Genomic DNA, 20,670 nt, shown 5'->3' with positions numbered 1-20,670 from the left:
TAGTGTCTTTACTTAGCTTTGATATTAGGGTGATGCTGGCTGCAAAACTGAGTTTAGTAGTATTCCCTCCTTTTCAGTTTTTTGGAAGAGCTTGAGCAAGATTGATATTAAGTATTCTTTGATTGATTGGTAGAATTCGACTGTGAGTCTGTCTGGTCCTGGGCTTTTCATCTTTGGTAAGTTTTTGATGATGGTTTCAGTCTCTTCACTTGTAATTGGTTTGTTGAGGTTTTCTATTTCTTCTAGGGTAAGTGAAGTTTGTTTGTCTGTTTCTAGGTATTTGTCCCTTTCATCTATGTTATATAGTTTGGCATACAATTGTTGATAGTATCAGTGGAAGTTTGATATTTATGAATTCCAAAAAGAGATATAGGTTATGTTTATAAACTGGTTTGTTCCCCTGGGTGTGATACCCTTTGTATTAGATTCAGCTCAGATGCCTTTGATTAAATTATGTTAAGATTGGGACTTTGATTCAACTATGTCATTAGGGCAACTCAGTTTGAGTCCCTGTCCCCTTCGTGGGCTATATAAATGGACACTTGGTCAAGGAGACACACAGAAGTAGATACACAGGAGAAGAACACAGAGGAAGAGAGACAGCTCCACAGACTTGGCAGGGGCCCTGGGAAGAAAGATGAACCATTCACCTGATAGTTTGCAGCTGAAGAGACCAGAGCCTTGAGCAGCTAAGCAGGCCCAGAAAGAAATGAACCCTCCAGCCTACAGCTGAGATTGAAAGAAACTGGGCCCTTGGAGCCTTAAGAGGGAAGAGGCAGGTTGAACTCTAGCAGATGTTGCCTGCCATCTTGCTTCAACACATGGCGATAGACTTTGGTGAGGAACTAACCTTGAGGTGAATGCTTTAGGGCCCAGTAACTAAGCTTTTACCCCTAATAAATACCCTTTTATAAAAGTCAACAGCTTTTTGGTAATTTGCATCAGCACCCCTTTTGGCTAACTAATACAGTATCCTTCTATGATTTCTCTTATTTCTGCAGGGTCAGTGGTGATGTCCACTCTATCACTTTTTACTTTATTTATTTGCATGTTTCCTCTCTTTTTCTTTGTTAGTCTAGTTAAGGGATTGTTTATTTTGTTGATCTTCTCAAAGAACCAACTTTTGGATTTGTTGATTCTTTCTTTTTTTTGTACTCAATTTCATTTATTTCTGCTCTGCTCTTTATTATTTCTTTCTTTTGCCTTGTTTTGGGATTAATTTGCTGTTCTTTTTTTCTAGTTCCTCCAGATGTGAGGTTAATGGCTTTGATTTTAGCTCCTTGTTTCTTTTTTTAATGTAGGCATTGAGGGCTCTAAATTTTCTTTTCAGCGCTACCTTTGCTTTATCCCATAGGTTTTGATATGTTGTGTTCTCATTTTCATTCATTTCAAGGTATTTATTGATTTCTCTTGCTTCTTTGACCCACTGATTATTTAAGAGTGTGTAGTTTAATCTACATATATTTGTAGATTTTCCCTTTTTCTGTCCATTATTGAGTTCTAGCTTCATTCCATTATGATCAGAGAAGGTGCTTTGTATAATTTCAAATTTAAAAATTTTTTTCGTACCTGTTTTGTGACCCAACTTATGATCTCTTCTGGAGAAGGATCCATGAGCATGTGAGAAGCATGTATATCCTGCTGTTTTGGGGTGCAGTGTTCTATAAATGTCTGTAAGGTTTAGTTCATTTATCATATTATTCAAACTCTGTTTCCTTATTTATCCTCTGCCCAGATGTTCTATTCAATGCTGAGAGTGGTGTATTTAGGTCTCCAACTATTATTGTAGCAACAATCAATTTTTTCCTTCAATTTTGCCACTGTGTGCCACTTGTATCTTGAAGCACCCAGGCTAGGTGCATAAATATTTATTATAGTTATTTTTTCTTGGTAAATTGTCCCCTTTATTAATATGTAATGACCTTATTCATATCTTATAGCAGTTTTGCATTTTAAATCTATTTTGTCCATTATTAAAATCGCTTTTTGTTTTGGGGTTACTATTTGTGTGGAATGTCTTTTTCTAACCTTTCGCTTTCAGCCTGATTGTGTTCTTATGTCTGAGGTATGTCTTTTGTAGACAAAATACAGATGGCTCATATTTTTAACCATTCTATTAGTCTTTGTCTTTGATTGGGGAGTTCAATCCATTAACATTCATTAATTACTATAAAGGCATTACTTCATTTGTTCATTTTATCCTTTGGCTTTCCATAGTCATATCTTACTATTGTCTGTCTTTTTACCCTTTTCATTTCCCTTACTAATAATTTTCATTTCTACACTCTTTTCCTTTAAGGTGTGCACTCCCTTCACTATCTCTTGTAAATCCTGTCTTTTGATAACATACTTTCTCAGTTTTTGTTTGTCTGTGAGGACTTGAAACTCATGCTCATTTTTGAAGGACAGTTTTGCTGGATAACAAATTCTTGGCAGGCAGTTTTTCTTTTTCACAACCTTAAATACATCATACCACTGCCTTCTTGTCTCTATGGTTTCTGATGGATTGGCACTTTGTCTTTCTGAGCTTCCCTTGTAGGTGATGCATTGCTTTTCTCTTGCTGCTTTCTGAATCCTCTCTTTGTTTTCTGGTATTTTGCAATCTAATTGGTAGGTGTCTTGGAGTAGGTCTATTCACGTTTATTCTGTTTGGGGTATGTTTTCCTTCTTGGATATTGATATTTATGCCTTTCATAAGGGTTGGGAAATTTTTGGTCATTATTTCCTCAAATAGTCTTTCTGCCCCTTTTCCATTCTCTCCTTCTTTTGAGACACCTATAACACATATGTTTGGGCCTTTCATGTTCTCATTCAATTCCCTGAGACCCTGTTCTCTTTTTCCCATTCTTTTCTCTTTCTGTTCTCCTGTCTTTTCAAGCAGATGTTCTGCTCTCAATTTTACTTATTCCTTCTTTTGCCATTTCAAATCTGCTGTTACATGCCTCTGATGTATTCTAAAGCTCATCTATAATGTCTTTTATTTCCGTAAAATGTTACTTTTCTTTGCAGGCTTTCAAATTTTTCTTTATGCTCACCTCGTGTCTTAATATTCTTTGTCTCTTTAGCCGTATTTTCCTTCAACTTCTTGAATTCATTTAGAACTTTTGTGTGATTATCATTGATTAGTAGGCTTAAATCCTGTGTTCCATCAGGATTTTTGGTTTGTTCCTTTGGCTGGGTCATCTTTCCTGTTTCTTATTGGCTTATAATTTTTTCTGATGTCTAGGATTCTGACTGTGTTGGTCCTTTACTCTTAAAGCCAATTTCTCTCTCTTGCTTAGTGGTTTTGTTTCATGGCTTTTCTTTGATTTTGGGTTCAAATTATTCTAAGTGTTTAAAATTGCCTAGCTTAAGTTATGAAAATAGGGCCTGGGACCCATTAATGGGGTGCTGATCACGTGTAAGGATTTTGAGACATGAGAGTCTCCAAAAAGCGTTTTTCCTTTCCCAGACTGCCAACAGATGGTGAATTTCAGCAAATCTTTCTATGGAGGTGTCTATCAATTGCCACTTGCCTGTGATTCTGGTCTGGTCAGAGCTGAGATTCAAAATGGTCTCTGCTGGCCAAATTCACTGATGAGTCCTGGGTTTTACCCAGACTGTTGCTTGAAGGTGTGGGTAGGTGCCATTCCCAGCCATGGGGGCTGGTAACGCACAGATTTCATTTTGGCTCCATCCCTCTGTACCTCACCTTCCTGGAGGATGCACAGCACTATTCTGGTCTGTGGATTCCCAAAGCAGCTCCCTCACACGTCATTTTGCCCTTCCTCCATTGTTTTTGTAAGGGAATTGAGCACTGCCTACTGGCTTTTAAGGAACATCTTCCTGGAAGTCCCCCAATCTTTGATTTATTAATCCAGACAAAGATATGCTATTATTTGCTACATAATACTACTCTAAAGGCAGTCTAAGCTTATTTGCTATCAATTACTCATAAAAGACTTCTAGTTATAAAATTATAAACACGTCTTTGTCCCTTGTTGTATGTTCTGGGTTTGGTAAAAACACTGTCTTCGGTTCCCTAAATGCACTATATCTCAAAATCCCAATCCAGCAAAAACAGTACTGTAGAGATAATATAGGTTCATACCAGCTCAGAAGCTGATGATGCTTTTGTTAAGTGAGTTGCCATTCTTCCCTACCCTGAATGTTGATTAAATTATATTATTATATTTTCTCCTTCTTCTTTTTTTGTGACCTTAACAGAAATATGTAATTGTAACTAATGAAGTAATTAGCACATATTCTCCTATATGTTTTGATTTTGTTACTTCATATGTGGAAACTGCAGTTCCTAATGCAACTTGCTATGTATTCAACAACCATATTGATTAAAACATATTTCAGATATCCAAATAATTGTCAAGTGCATGTATAATGAGCATGAATAGTATAAAAATTAAAATTAACATGAAAAAAAAGGAAAACAATATATTAATCAATTTTATGTCTGTTTCTAATTCTGTTGTGAAAACTCATCATAAAATACGGTAACATCATCCCTAGGTAGAACCTGATAGACCCCTGAACTAGCTAGGAAATATAAAACTAAAATTTAGGCATACTTGTGAAGCTCCTCTCATGACAGATGCTACAGATTACTTCATTTTAAAAAAAGCTGGAGTTAAAAAAAATAATAGAGAAACTGTGGCATGGTCAGGCAGTTGTAGAACATAAAAGCAGCAGCTTTTGTAGAAGAAAATGAATAAGGGATGTATAGCACAGAAAAAGACATTGATTTATTTTCTGGCTCATGTTCTTGATAAGGTGTGTGACCTTGGGCAAATTATGGAGCCTCTGTGATCTTAACTCCAGATTAATTGTGGGGTTCAGTAGACTCTGAACTGCTTACCGGCAGAGATTAGATCTTACTTCAATCTGTATTCTTTGCACCTGGCCCTGTGTGAAGGTGAAAGTGCTTTGCAAGGTACTCTACAAATACAAATATTATGTATTTATTGTCTTGATTTAGTTCTAAAATAGGCAATAATAACTTTATAAAATAGCAGCATAAAGTCTCACCTCCCTCATAGTTGTATGTTTTTTTGTTTTTTTTTTAATGTGTTGTTTGTAAGCAAAAAATTAAGTGCCAGACCCCTGGCTGGCATAGAGCTCTACTGATTTGTCTTTAGAGAGTTGCATTATATTTTGTGAGTTTTGTGAAATTTATTTTTTCCTGCTGAAATAATGTTCTTACTGGTGGTTGCATTCCTAGGCAACATAAAAATTTCTCTTTAAGTTCTGTACATTAAACATATAGTAGTAAAATGATATTACACTTATAGGTCCTAATTACATTTCTAATCACCATACTCATTGGAAAACACTGCACATCCAAGTAGGGTTCCAAGAACTTATTTCTTTATTTAATCTTTCCTTTTGGCCTCTCACCAGCAGTGACATAGAGATGGTGGAGGCATAGGAATCAGTTCCTATAGGTTCCAGAAATTTGCGTATTCTTTATGTCTGTCATCAGAGAAGATAGTAATTTGAAATGGGAAACCCAAATCAGAAGACAGAAAGTTATTTCTCTGAATATGAAGTCTCCAAATTCAGGTTTACTGCTGCCCATTCAAAAGGACAGGTTGCTGTAGTCATGAACACCTTAACTTCCAGACTTTGAACTTTAACTACTATTTCCCACTTAAAGGATTCAGGATTCTTAAGGCAAATGGCTGATTCCAGGTCTAATATGGAAAATGTGTATGTTGAAGTAAGATATTTTATTGTGTCCAAAGCAAGAAGCTTATCAAAAACTCATGAGGTCATGTATAAAGCACACAGAAACCAACTTAAAGGGCTACCCCTGGCCAAACATGGGACCATTTTTTAATTAATTTGTATTTCAAAAATTTCAAATATATGTAAAAGTAAAGAGAAGCTTATTGGAACTCTGAGGTTCCTTTCATCCAAATTCAATAATTATCAACTCATGGCCAATCTTTTTTTTTTTTTATTTCCCCCTCCCCTTGCGGTTTGCTTGCTGTCTGCTCTTCTGTGTCCATTCACTGTGTGTTCTTCTGTGTGTCTGTATTTATTTTTATTTATCCCCCACCTTGAACTTGCTTGTTGTCTGCTCTCTGTGTCCATTCACTGCACACTTTTCTGTGTTTTTACTTGCCTCCCCCTTTTTTTTTGTTGTTGTTGTTATGTCACCTTGCTGAGTTAGCTTTCTGCGGTGCTTGCAGGCTGGGCAACCCTCCACGGTGCTTGCGGGCCGGACAGCACTCTGCAATGTGCACACAAGCTTGCCTTCACAAGGAGGCTTCAGGACACAAACCCAGGGCCTCCCATATGGTAGACGGGAGCCCAACTGATTGAGCCACAGCCGCTTCCCAATGGCCAATCTTATTTCAGTGCTACCTCCACCTAATATCCCTACCCACAAGTGGATTATTTTGAAGTAAATTCTTAACAGCATATAATTTAATCTGTAAATATTTCATGATATATCTCTAAAAGAGCTTTTAAAAATATATATGTATGTAAAAATCATAATGTAATTCACAGATGGGACAGTATGAACACCAAGAAAAGAATAATGGCATTAGATTGAACCACATCAAATATACACAAATCCTGATCATTTAAAATAAACTTAATGGCTCGCTTTTAGAGATTTTTAGGGTACTAGTTAATTACTCTGAGAATTGTTAAATAAAATGAAAGAATCAAGGATTTAACCTGGTCTTTTTTAGAATATTCTATTTCAGAATAGCCAAATAGTCAATAAGATGAATTTCTTTTTAGAATGCCAACAAATAAATATAGAAGGAATGCACTAGAAAAACATCATTTTGCTGTTCCTAATGAAATGGTGAATCAGCCAATAGTTATCAAAGGATGTTAAAACCATCAAGTGAAAGATTGATACATTTATAATGAATGGTTCAACTGATCACACCTGAAGTCATTAATCAGTCTTAGCTAAAATATCTAAACATTATGTACCTCTTAATGTATTGCAATGCAATGCAAAGTATACATCAACACTCATGGAGTATTCTTGCCAAAAGCACCCCCCCCCAAAAAAAAAAGAAAAAGAAACAAATCTAACTAAGCCTTTGCATGTAGCTACCAGTTTATAGGAAACGAAGATAGAATAATATGTTGAAGTACACAAATGGCATAAAGGAAGGGATGGTGGAATTGATAGTTTCTGAAAGAGACTCAAAAGCCATATTAACCAAATATATTAACCCTGAGATTCTGATCCAAATAAGCCAACTAAAGCATTTTTTGAGTAATGAGGGGAAACAAATATGACCTGGGTATCAGAAGAGATTAGGAGAGATTATTAATTTGTTAGGTAAGATAATGATATTTTGGTTATATTTTTAGAAATCCTTATCTAGTAAATACACATAATGAGGTATTTACAGGAAAAATGATAGGTTCTCTGGGATTTGCTTTATTTTATTTATTTTTAAAAATTAAATTGTCTTTTTTTTAAGGTACATAGATCACAGAAAATATAAGAGGTTCCCACATAACCACTCCTCCCACATCAACAACCTCTTTCATCATTGTGGCACATTCATTGCATTTGGGGAATACATTTTGGAGCACTGCTGCACCACATGGATTATAGTTTACATTGTAGTTTACACTCTTACCCCACTTCAGTGGTTATGGCAGGATATATAATGTCCAGCATCTGTCCCTGCAGTATCATTTAGGACAACTCCAAGTCCCAAAAATGCCCCCACATCTCATCTCTTCTTCCTTCTCTCTGCCCTCAGTAACTTCTGTGACCACTTTCTCCAGATTGATGTTACAGTTTCATCCATTACTAGTCACAATAGTTCTATAGTAGAATACCAATAAGTTCACTCTAATCCATATTTTATTCCTCCATCCTGTGGACCCTGGGTTGGTGATGTCCACTCTGCCTCTATATCAAGAGGGGGCTTAGATCCCACATGGCTGATGGATGCGATTCTCCTGCTTGGAGTTGTAGGCACTCTCAGTTCCCAGATGTGGTGTTTGGTCATCTTCATCTCCCTGTTAACTGACCTGTGCAAGTCCAACAAACTGGACAGTAGGAGCTGCAACTCTGCTGAGATTCAGGGCCCAGGTGGCACATGGCCAGTCCAGAGATTGAAGTCTCCTGGGTATACACCAACCCCAGTGTTAACCACAGGTTCAGTGAAAGTGACAGAAGAGGCATGTGTAGAAAGTTCACATCTGAGTCCAACTCCGTCACACTCAGGAACACAAATTCCAAAGTAGAACCCACTGACAAGGCACTGAACTCCAGAGGCAACTGCCATGATCGTAGAACCTGTGTGTCTCCTTAGTCCTCAGAGCACCAGTACCTGGGTTTGTATCTACTTTGGCTGTCTCTGGATCCTGCTGAGGTGTGCATAAGAGTGACCCCTCAGATGACCTCCTGACTCTTTTTTGAAGACTCTTAGCCATATATACTCATTTGTCTTTACCATTCCCCCCTTTTATTCAAGGTCTTTTTCTAGTTGCATCACCAGTTAGTGACTGGTAGTAATCCCTCAGCACCAGGGAGGCTTATCCCCAAGAGTCATGTCCCATGGTGGAGGGAAGGTAATGCATTTGCATGCTGCATTTGGCTTAGAGAGTGGCCACATTTGAGCAACTTGTAGGCTCTCAGGAGGTAAGTCTTAGGTACCCTGCAGCTGTAGGCCTAGTTCACATTTCAGGCACACAGGCTCATAAGCATAGTCATCAGTATCAAGGGCTCATTATTGGAGCATTCTTCTTCACTGGTCTTTGCCCTTGCACTTGGGGGATTTGTTGCTCTTCCATTGGGGAATGTGACAGAGCTCCCCTGGCTAGGAACTCAGCACTCCCTCAGTTGTCATTTGTAACTGTAACTACTATGAACATACCCAACATAAATCCAAACATTTTTATGTACCCTATATATGTGCCCTGTAGAACTCCCTCCCACCCATGCACCCCCCTTCAATAACACCCTACACCAGCATTCCTCTCCTGCCATAGTTGAACCCCTCTGTGGTCCAAAACTTCTTCAAAAATGAAGCCTAAAATATTGCAAAATTCAATTAATAGGAAAATGAAATAGTAGGGGTAGGTTTAAAGATTACGGATAGAATACATACTAATTTAGAAAAACTAAAATAGAGTAGAAATAAATTGGGGTATTAGAAAATGAAAAATACATAAACCTTTATTTTTGATGTTTTACCTTTCATCACTACAATAGCTGTTGCTCTGAATGTACAGTGGCAAGGCAGTTTCTTTCATTTCTTCCTCAGTGTCTACATCCTTCCTTTTTTTTCTAATTTTTTGTTTTGTCTTCAAAAAAGTTTTAGGTCACAGTAAAGTCACATATACAATATAGGGAACTCCCATATATCCAACATCAAACCCTTTTCCCCCTTCCCCAGCAATGATCTTTTTACATATTCATGTTATATTTGCTGCAGCTGATGTACAGGTATTGACACATAGCTACAAACATGGTTCCATTTTGGTTTACATTATGGTTTATATTTTAGACTGTACAATTTTCTAAATTTTTAGTTACCTTATGTTTTACATTATGGTTTATATTTTAGCCTATAGACTTTTATACATTTTTGGTGTAATTTGACATGTCCTATATCCATCATTGCACAATCTTGTGGTTCACTTCCGTTGCCCCACAGTTATCCTGCTTCCATTTAGTCTTTTCCTCTCTCCCCCACCCCTCAGGGCCCACAGTGACAATCAGTCTTCATTGCTTGAAGGACCCCATAGTCACAGATACTTGCAACAATGCTGAGGGCTTAACATACTAGACTGTCCTCCCCCCTTGGGAACCACCGATATTCTTGAGAGACACATTCTCTGGGATTTGCTTTAAAACATTGCTATTTAAAGTGTCACCCACAGATCCAGTAGCACTGATACCAGCTAGGAGCTTGTTGAAAATGAAGAAACCACAGGGCTCACTCCAGAACTACTGAATGAGAATCTTCATTTTTAACAAGATCTCCAAGTGATTTGTATGCACAGTAAAGTTTGAGAGGCACTGCTTTAAAGTACTTGTAGTGGGGGAAAGTATGGAAGGAGGATATTAAAAAGAAACAAATAACAATCGTTGAAATTAGTGATAGGTGTGGGGGTTATGATTGACAGACCATATGACTGCATAAATGTATGTATGTATTCAATCCAGTGATTTGTTTTTTTTGTTACAGTAGTTAGAGGAGCTAGTAATCATTGAGATAGACATTAACTGATTTCTTTCCCTCCCTTCTGCCCCAGTTTGTCAAGTTATTGAGTAGCATTAAAAAATTCTGAATGCATATTTCTTTTAAGTGTGTTCTTTATCAAATCAAATTATTCCCTTCGCATTTACTAAGGAAACTTCTTTCAAATTGCTAATGCCAATTTATTGTCAATTCCTCTTTGTAGGCACGCTTAAAAAGGCCTCTTAAGAGTGTTGATGGTGGCCTGTATGATGACGATGATGATGACATTGAAAGATCAAGCAAGTAAGTTAGGAATTTTGGTACCCTGTTAAGTGGCCTAGTGCAGAAGTTAGGTTACCAAAAAATATATATATATATATATTTTAAAGTATGTATACTCCTTGATCTCAGATTTTGGTCCATTGTATTATTCTTCAGTAAAAGGAGTCAAAGCTCTTTAATGGGCGATAAATTTTGGGACAGGGAAAGCCAAGTTGAGTGTAATACTATTTTGTTGTTCTTGGAAAGCAATAATTCTTACAGAAACATGTAGGATAATGTTAAAGGGGGGAAAAGAAACCCACCTAAATTAAGCTCTTACCCTCCTGATATTAGGAAAAGTGATAATAGTCAACTGCAACAAATTAGATTGTGGTGGTGGGTGTGGGGGATGGAGAGAAAGAGGCACTAAAGTCTATGGTGATATCAAGAGTGAGTATAGTACTTTTTAACAACTTTAAGAATATACAGAGATGACAAAATGGGCATTCTTTTTTCCATTAAATTTATCTATGAAGGAATATGCATCCTTCTCTAAAATAAATGAATACATAAAAGGAAAACCACAAAAAATACTGAAAGTGAGGTTGGGCTATAGTAATCTTTCCAAGTGTTAAATCCAATATTTCTAAGGTAAAGTTCTCAAATTCCACAGAATTAGACTGTCCTCTGCTTCTGTTTCCAGATTGATAAGGTACCATAAACTTTTTGTTTGTATGCTCTTACTGCATGGGCTCAAAAAATACAGTATTTCAATTGGTATATGTATCACTAAAAGAATTTGGCCATGACCAATTATTGATTTTGTTGTTGTTCCTTTGAGTCATCATTTTGGTTTTAAAACTCATTATTGAGTATAAATGGTGAGAGATTGCCCCCATGCAGCATACTTGGTTATGTAGCTACCACTGCATGTTTTCTTTTCCTTCAGATTATCTTCTGAAGATGGCGATGAAGCTTCTGCTTATTTTTATGAAAGTGATGACTCAGTTGAAACAAGAGTAAAGACTCCTTACTCAGGTGAAATGGACTTACTAGGAGAAATCCTAGATACATTGAGCACGCACAGCTCAGATCAAGGAAAGTTAGCAGCAGCAAAGAGCTTGGATTTCTTTAGATCGATGGATGACATTGATTACAAACCTACGGTTAGTTGATCTTTCAACTTATAAAATTAAATGAAAACATTCTTGCCCTTGCTGTGACTGCCTGATCTTATAATTTGAGTTGGTGGAAGTATTTAACCTCTAATAGGTAAATCTCAACACCTCAAAGTATGTTAAAATTTAATCACTAAGAATTATTTCAAGTAACAAAATTCCTAAATTTTCTCTTTCATTTATCTAATTCTGGTGGCTTTTGTCATTAACAGAAATTCTTTTGTCAAGCCATATTTTCTTACAATTAATCTTTTGGTTATCTTTCCTGGGGAATTTTTTAAAAACAAAACGTGCCGAATTTTCCTTTTCTATATTTCATGAATCTTCAAAAAATGTTTTAAAAATGTAATCATTGAAATCACTTTTCTGTTTTGTTACTTCAAAAATGAGTAATTAAATGCTTTCAAATCACAAGAGATAGAAGCACGGATAATGGTATCTCTGTTTTTATTGTAAGCAACTCCAGAACTTGGCACTGATTATATAATCTAGTTCAAATGTTCTGTGTGAGAATTGCAAGGACATGGAAACCAAAGTTGACTCCATTTTATTACGTTAATAGAGCTTTTTGGAGATGTTCAGAATTCACTGTTCATGCTGTATTTTCTCTGGGAGACTTCAAGTTCCTAGCCTTAAAGACATTAAGTTAACTTCAGAATGGAAAAAATATTGCTAAAGAAGTGCTATGATCTTATAAAGTTTTTTCTGAATTTGTTGTTGATTCTTTCAGAATAAATCCAATGCTCCTAGCGAGAATAACCTGGCCCTCCTCTCTGGTGGTTCTGGTGATCAAACGGAGTGGAACCTTGGTCAGGATGATAGTGCCCTCCATGGCAAACATCTCCCTCCATCTCCCAAGAAGCGGGTTTCCTCGAGCGGTTTGCCAGATTCTCTGTTTATCCTAACAGAGGAGAACAGTGAAAAGCACCCCAGTGCTGACAATGTGAGTGTTCCTACTGTGGTGGAAAAGCCAGTTTCTACTTCAGGATTGGATTTCCAGCTCTCTTCCCCTATAACTTCCCAAACTGACCCAGGAAAAACAGAAAAGAAAGAAACACTAAGCCAGACTTCCGATGAGCTGCTTTTACCCAGCCTCGGGCGATGTCCATCTACTTCGGTTCCTTGGGAAAAAGAGGGGAAGGAAGCCAAAGAGACTTCAGAAGGTACTGGACTGCTTCATGAAGTAGTGTCATTATGTCATATAACAGCTGATTTCCAACAAGGTTTAAACATTTCTGAAGAAAACAGAAGTGGAAACCAAGCTTAAATCAACAATTAAGGGCCAGTGACTTGCATCCAAGCTTTTGTCCAGACACCTTAGAATTCCATGTAGTCTATATAGTAAGCAGAAGTATTTGTAGGAATAACAACTCTTACTTCTATTTAAAAATTAATTTTCCTTTGAAGCATACATTTCCCCTACTCATTCATCTCATGGGATATATGTTATCCATTGTTTTTTAAATGTAAAGCTAATTCTTCTACTGTGTTCTTAAATCAGGTACTACTTTGTATGTATGTTGTAAGTATGTACTGGACCTATGACTTCCCAGTATTTGGTGCTTACTGCCATTAATTTTATTTAAACTAAGTATGCATATATAACCCTTGCACATAACTAGTGGCTATGATACTAAACTGGTTGAGCATGAACTGATCGAAATATCAAACCTAGCCTGAAACTGCTGACCCAGTAATTGCCTTAATCTTAAGCCTGTATTAAGCATACTTAATTAATTTATGGACTTACATGTAATTTTTTGAAAGATGAGTTATTAGAGTTCAGCAGAGCAATAATGACTTTTTCAGTTCATTAAATCAAGGTCAAACAATTTTTTCAAAGTTAAAAAGCTTTCTTGTGGAAATGTTTAGTTTGCTTATAGAAGGAAATTGCAGCCATGTCTTCCAAAAACTTTAAAGATACAAACTTAGCTTTCACTCAGTGAAATATATGAAGTGCTGAATTACAATTTGAACTTGATGACTTCTGTTTACAAGTGAGACACTTAAAACTTTTCATAGTCTCTCTGTATGCCTTTGCTATCTAGGAGTCCAACCCCAGAAAACCAAATGCAACGAAAACTATCCTGATAAAAATTTTTTTTTTCTGAAATAACATTTCTCTGTCAAGCCCTTTATATCATTATCTAGAATTCATTTTTAAAAATAATTGGCTTTAATTTTAGAAGTTTTAGATTTATAGAAAATTTGAGAGCATAGAACAACTACCGAGAGTTCCTGTACACCATACCCTCAGTTTCTCTTGTTGTTAACATCTTATATCAGTATGGTACATTTGCCACAATTAATGAACCGATACAAACATTATTATTAAATACAGTCCATACTTTATTAACATTTCCTTAGTCTTCAACTGATATCCTTTTCTATTCCCCAGTGCCATCCCGGATACCATATTACCTTTAGCTTCTCCTTGGCTGTAACAGATTCTGACTTTCCTTGCTTTTGATGACCTCAGCACTTTTGAGGAGTACTGGTCAGGCATATTGTAAGATACCCCTCAATTAGATCTTTTCTGATCTTTGTTCCCATGGTTAAACTGGGACTAGTGTTTTTGGAAAGAAGATCACAGAGGGTAAAGTATCATTTTCATTACATCATATGAAGGGTTCATACTGTCAGCATGATTTATGAGTGATAATGTTGACTCTGATCACCTTATTTGTCAGGTTGCTCCACTTTAAAGTGACTCCTCTCCCTCCCCCACTCCCACCTTCCATACTTTGTTCTTTGGAAAGACATCACTATGAAGAAGTCATTATGCTTCCTCTCCTTTAGGACAGAGTATCTACATAAATTATTTGCAATTCTTCTGTGCAGGAGATTTGCCTATGCCTCCTCATATTTACTTCAAACATTGAAATTCATCAGAGAAGAAATAATACATTGATTGCTTCATGATAAACTCGACTTACGATGAACAGATACAATCAGGAAAAATGTGCAGTGCTATTATAGTTCTTCATTATTACCATGTTCTTTATACATCCCCATTCATGGATGATTATATAATTTTGTCTTATTAGAAAAAATGTTTAAGAAATCCCATCATAACTGAACTCACAATATTTACCAAAAGTCTATAATTTTCAGTTTAAAAAAAAACATGGAAGGGGTCTTGTTAAAACATTGCTTAAAAAAATGTATATTCAGGTCATAGTCTTTTAATCACTTAAAGAGAAGTACCAAATTTCTGTTTTAAAAAATGTATTCCGAAGTCTAAATGGATATGTTTAAATTGGGGTAATTATCCATTTATGTTTTATAAAGAAAGACAAATCTTGTTTACCTTCCAAGAATTGACTCTCTCTCTATATGTATAAAGGAAAAATGTGTTTAATCTTTATTTTTTAACACAGAAGTAAAACTCAAGGATCTTGTCAAATCCTGCCTTAATATGCTTATTAAAAAATTCCCTTTTACTTTTTTGAAGTATTTATTAGGAAGAACAACATATATAATAGAGCTGTTTTAATTGAGAAGGAAAAAAGTTCACTCTGGTTGTTAATCTGCTTGACAAATATGCCTTCATAGTTTGTGAAAAGAATGTAAGGCAGCCTCTTAATATGCATTTTGGAATTATTTTTTGCTTCAGAATTCATAGTCTGAAGAATGAGCTATCTTAAGTGGAGCATAGGCCAGATTTGTGTTTTTGTCCATTTGCTTAATAAATATTATGGCCTCAGAAATGTAAGTTCTCTCTCTGTCTTTCAGTCACCTCGCAAGATGTTTGTTTGTTTGTGTTGTTTGGAGGATATTTAGCCACAAACAAAGCATATTTTTCTCGAGGTATTTTAAAGTGATTTGTGCCTTATTTTGACCCACAAAATGAACTAATGTCCATGATAAAAACAAAAACAAATACTCTACATGTTACTCTTTAAAAAAATAAAAAAAGACTACTAGCAAGTATTGGTATTTCAAGCCATTAAAAATTTTGAATCCTCAAAATCTGCTCTTAAACTTGCCTTCCCAGTATTATTGTAGGGATAATGAGAATGAAGTGAAATGAAGGTGAGTTCTGAAATAAACAAGTGTTACCTTATTTTTTACTGTATCCATATTTTCTAATGTACTGAAACCAAATATTTTGTAAGCTTCCCTGCTATTCTGTTGAAAAACAATTTTTCAAAGTCATAACACCTGTTATACCTCAGAATTGTATAAACAAATAGGACTTTTGGCTTTATACCTGGTCCTTTATTATGACTCCTAAAATTGAATGATTCTCTCTGGATCCCACTCTAACTTTCATCCTTTTTCCTTTAGATATTGCTTCCATGGGATTTTAGGACATAGAGGAGTAATATGTGAATTTAAGTTATCATTTTGTTAAGTGAAAGTGTTTGAGGTGACATATTGTGACAGTTGCCTACTTTAGCAAATTTTAGAAAGGCACCAAAATGTAGCATTATTCTTTTTCTTTTAAAAATTAATAACTTATTCAGTTAGAAAACTTTTATTGAAAATTTGTACCAGTCATATGCAAGGTAGAGCAGCTAAGGTTGTGGAAAAATAAAATAATTGAAGTAGTCTCTACTATGAAGAAATCAATAAAAAGGAAGAAGAAATGTAAATCTTCGTTAAAATCATAATGATGATAGTAATAAATACTTTGCTTAGATGTTGTTAGCTCAAAGTTGTAAACACACACACAACAAAAATATTTTAAAAAAGGTGTTTTTTTTTAAGAAAAGCTGCTTAAAGCATGCTGCAACTACAGAACCATAGTACCATTTCTAATATCTTATTATTGTGCAAAGTATAATAATGCTGGTATCTAAGATATCCACTTTTAAAGAACAGATTCAGACTCTATTTAGAAGCTGAGTGTCATTTACCTGATTCTCTATCACCATTCTGCTCAGTCTTTGAATCAGGCAGCACAGGACCCTCTAATAGAACAATGCTCTTTTCCAATACTTGTGGCCACTTATTCAGCTTAGGAATAACTGAGGGTATGAATGCATATTGATGGGAATTCAGTTTTTACTGTTTTTATCTTGATAATGACATTCCCCAGAAACATTTTCCCCTTTTTAAGTTAAAAGAATATGTGACAATGCTGTTGTTAGGATTACGTGCTAATAGCCTAATAGGATGTAGGAATGCTAATGAATTGTTTTTTCTTACATAACGTGAAGAACTTTTGATCAAGAGGAGAAAACTGTGAATATTTAAAACAGTAGACTTTGAATCTCTTCTAGAAAATTGGATTTTTGGGAAAATTTTTCTAATGCAAATTCACTTTTGTTTATCATAAAAGACCCTGATTCCAGATATTTGTAAATCAGAATATAAATTTTAAAATGTAAAAGGAGTCCTCAAGTCTAATCTCCCAAAAGTACTTCTTAAAATAGGAAGTAGTTTTTACATGTGCTTATGTCAGTATTGACATCTTTCCTGTGTTGAGCCCAATAATAGTTAATGCATGCTTTTAAAAACTTATTTAAAGAGGCGGGATTGTTTTGAATAAACTAGTTAACATTTTGATTTGGTCAAGAAGTGGGAATTATGTGATTTAGACAGAAGCATATTTTATTTTGAAAATAATAGGATTTTGTGCAATATTTTTCCTGGCAAAATTTAGAATATAAGTGTGCACATCTTTTCCTGCAGGTGCATTAAGGTCATGTTTTTCAGTATTTGTGTAAAACTGTATGTAGCAATGTTTGTGTGATTTTTAGAGGAAAAATATATTCTTTATATTGTTGGAAGGAGAAATGTTTTTGTTTATTTAAAATAATTATGGATATTGCATTATTGTACCATAACTAACTGCCTCAGCAACAATAAATATGCAATAAGAAAATCCTGTACCTTAAATTAGTATTGACAATACTGTTACTTTTAAAGATATGTGTATAGTGCGAAATGCTGATCCTACCTGTGTACATTTAACAGATCCTCACGCACCACATAAATCTAAATGGATTTGTATGTTGATCACAAATGTAGCTTGTAATATCCCTTGTGATGAATTTGGGCTATCATTTATAAAGGGCACTCCCAATACTTTTTAACTGTCTGTAAATTAAGTTAATTTTTTTATGATGTACAGTTTGTTTAACCTTAGAGCTTCTATAGATTTCTACTTTTATTATACTTGAATGAGGCTGAAAAGCACTGTGGAAAAACTGTAGCTCTGGATGCAATATGTAAGCATACCAAAAAATTTTAATGTAATTAAATAAGGTACTGAACACAGCAATGTTAATTAAATATGTTATATCCAGAAAGCTTTTTCAACTACACTTTCATTAAATGAAGCTATTTAAAATATACAGTGTTTTATTTTAGAAGAGTACAGAGTCACAAATGACCAGCTCTTTGATCTGATGAACCTACGCGCTGCCATTTGGTCTCTGTGTTGCTTGAGTCCTCAGCTCGTGGGGCTTGTTGAGACCCATTGGTACTACATGATGTTCAGGACAGGAAAAAAATTACAACTCTATGCATATGCAACATATATCACCATCCTTCAGATAATATAACCCATGGTTTCTTTTGGGAACCATTTAACAATCACATACCAAAAACCTAGATTTTTTTAACTCTCTCATGATTTTAGTACTTACTGCAATGCCTAAAAAAAACAAACAGTATGAACTACATGAACCCTACCACTTAAAGTACATAAAGCTTTTTTACATAAAAAGCACATGAGAGATTCAAAATTGAACTTTTTCAGAGTTTAATTCTTTTGCTTTAGATGAAGAATTGTTTTTAAGGACTAAAAATCTTGTGTTTCAGCTTTTTGCTATACACAGTAACAGATATCTGTATAAACCGACCCAGCATTGAGATGTGAATAATTGTTTTTGCATCATTGAAGCTACAGTATAAATCATCTCCAAAGTTGACTACTATTGGGAGAACACTGTGTATAAAAGTATTCTTTGGGAATTTTTAAAAAATATGCAAATAAATATTGGATGAATGCCACATTACTATAAAGTGCCCCAACACTGCAATTATAAAATAAAATTGACCATAATAAAAATGTACATGGTGATGACTCTTCTTTTCTCAATGACCATTTATCTCTGTCAGTGCTCTAGGTGAGCTGCTGTGAGGACACTACCAACTCTGTTTCTGAGCTTTGTAACTGCTATTATATTAAATTTAAGCCTCAATCATCCTGATGGGAATGCTATATAAAGTCAACTATTAGGCCCTAAACTCCTTGTAAAATAAATAGTTAGAATATCACTACTTGTATCAGAGGAGAACTCTCCAAGCCAAGCAACTGTGTTTATTGATCCTCATGTAAGATTTGAGGACATATTTGAAATAAAGTGTGTGTGAGCCATGCTCCAGGGATTAGAAGGGTGGGAACTTCTCATCTAAGAGCTGCGATAGTTCCACCTAGAGCAAAGGTCAAATTCCTATTGAAATAAACACATTTTCCTTTGGGTACAGAATTTCTGGGAATAATATGCTGAACTTTTCTTGTTTCCATAGTAGCAATGGCCTGACAAGAAGAAAAGAGATATCCCTGCAAGCCTAGGGTTCAGCTAACTTTTACTGATTTTGATTAGCACTTTGCCTGCCAACTTCACAGATATTACTCTCAGTACCTCTCAGCATCTCTGTGATTTAGATGGTCATATCTTCATTTTACAGATGCAGAAACAAAAACTCTGTGGATAGTTCTTATATATAAATGCAAGAAATACTCTATTTACAGTATTATTATGTAGTGAGTCTGAGGCTTTTCTTGCTTAGAAATGGCAGGATGAGTTACAGGACCCATAATTGTGCATGTGTGGAAAATAGAGCATAATGGCATGAAAATAAGTTAGGATATTATGGAAGGTTTCAGGTGAATGCAAACCTTCCCTAGAGTCTGCCATTGATTTGGACCTGTTACTAACTTCCTGAAGCTTTATTTTTCCCTGCATAGAACTGTCTATATTCTTAGAAATAACTATTTAACATATCTTAAGCTGCCATGTAGTTTGAAGGTAGAAAATACTCTTTAATATCCAGTTTAGTTGGAGGTCATGGTTGTTTGGAGTATAACTTTGTAAAATATTATACCTATAAAAATTCTTAAATTTTATGTAATCCACTTGCTCTGAAATATAGCTTTTTATTAGATCATCTGGACAGCTTTAAAAAAAAAAAAAGTGGATGCCTAGGGCCACGCTCCCAGAGTTTCTGGAGTAGGTACCATAATTAGTCCGTTGTAGAGATGAAGACAGTAGAGGTTAAATAAATAAAAAGGAAGGTTAGTGATATGCTCAGTCCCATAGCAGCACGTGACCAAGCCGAATTTGAACTCAAATGTTTGTTCTGGCTTTAGCCCGCATGCTATTAGGCAGGAATGCAGAGCAGAATGGATTGAAATGGCATACCTAGCCTGCATTTCCTACAAAACTCTATTCCACGTCCACTTTCTCCTCTAAGTATAGGAGTCTTTTCTTGACAAGATACATTATGCTTTTTTTTTTTAATTTGAGCACAGAATTTTGATACCTGATATTTTGGGAAGATTGAATCAATGCTCAGCTTCTCCTTTTTTTTATTCTTCTCCCTTCATATTCCCCAGCTCAATTAAGTCCATCTGAAATAATCTTTCTTGTAAATATTACGTGTTCTCTTTGGGCATATTTCCCCTCTTTTTTCACTTCCCCTTAATAAATAAAATTAAATGCAACACATGCAAATAAAGCATGTGTTGGTGAGAGAGTAGATGGGAGAGCATCACCTCTATTATTCAGGAAAATTGTATGAGCGCTCTTGGTGACATCTGATTTTGGAGAAAAGGAAAAGCATGACTTGTGAACATTTAAATATGGAGATACTGTTTATTGACATCTAAAGCTGATGAGAGCTTTCAGAGTATCCACAGATACTACCTAATTTTTATTCAAGAACCAGCATTCAAGACAAACTTTTTTTTTTTGTTATTTTAGAATTAAAACCTACATTAAATATGGAGAGTATTTCATATTTATGGTGTTTTGAAGTAACATCATTTAAACATTGCTGTAATTTAGAACAATGTATTTAAAATTTACGTACTATTT

At 35.2% G+C, this 20,670-nt stretch overlaps 1 protein-coding gene across 7 annotated transcripts in view; it reads left to right on the top strand.

Moving 5' to 3' along the window:
* Positions 1-18,638, top strand: part of DENND1B (DENN domain containing 1B) — a 296,281-nt gene extending 277,643 nt beyond the window's left edge. For 5 of the 7 annotated variants that reach the window (XM_023584048.3, XM_023584046.3, XM_058274918.2 and 2 more), the window contains 3 exons: positions 10,399-10,478; positions 11,386-11,602; positions 12,345-18,638. In XM_023584048.3, coding sequence (XP_023439816.2) covers positions 10,399-10,478; positions 11,386-11,602; positions 12,345-12,881 — 834 coding nt within the window. In that variant the 3' untranslated portion in view covers positions 12,882-18,638. Of the gene's footprint in view, positions 1-10,398; positions 10,479-11,109; positions 11,333-11,385; positions 11,603-12,344 lie in introns of those variants that run through there. The other 2 variants (XM_071207634.1, XM_071207635.1) reach the window with 2 other exon arrangements.
* Positions 18,639-20,670: the final 2,032 nt, after the last annotated feature.

This window comes from Dasypus novemcinctus, chromosome 13 (assembly GCF_030445035.2).
Source record: "Dasypus novemcinctus isolate mDasNov1 chromosome 13, mDasNov1.1.hap2, whole genome shotgun sequence".
Lineage (NCBI taxonomy): Eukaryota > Metazoa > Chordata > Mammalia > Cingulata > Dasypodidae > Dasypus > Dasypus novemcinctus.
This window is presented reverse-complemented; position numbering and strand designations above follow the sequence as displayed.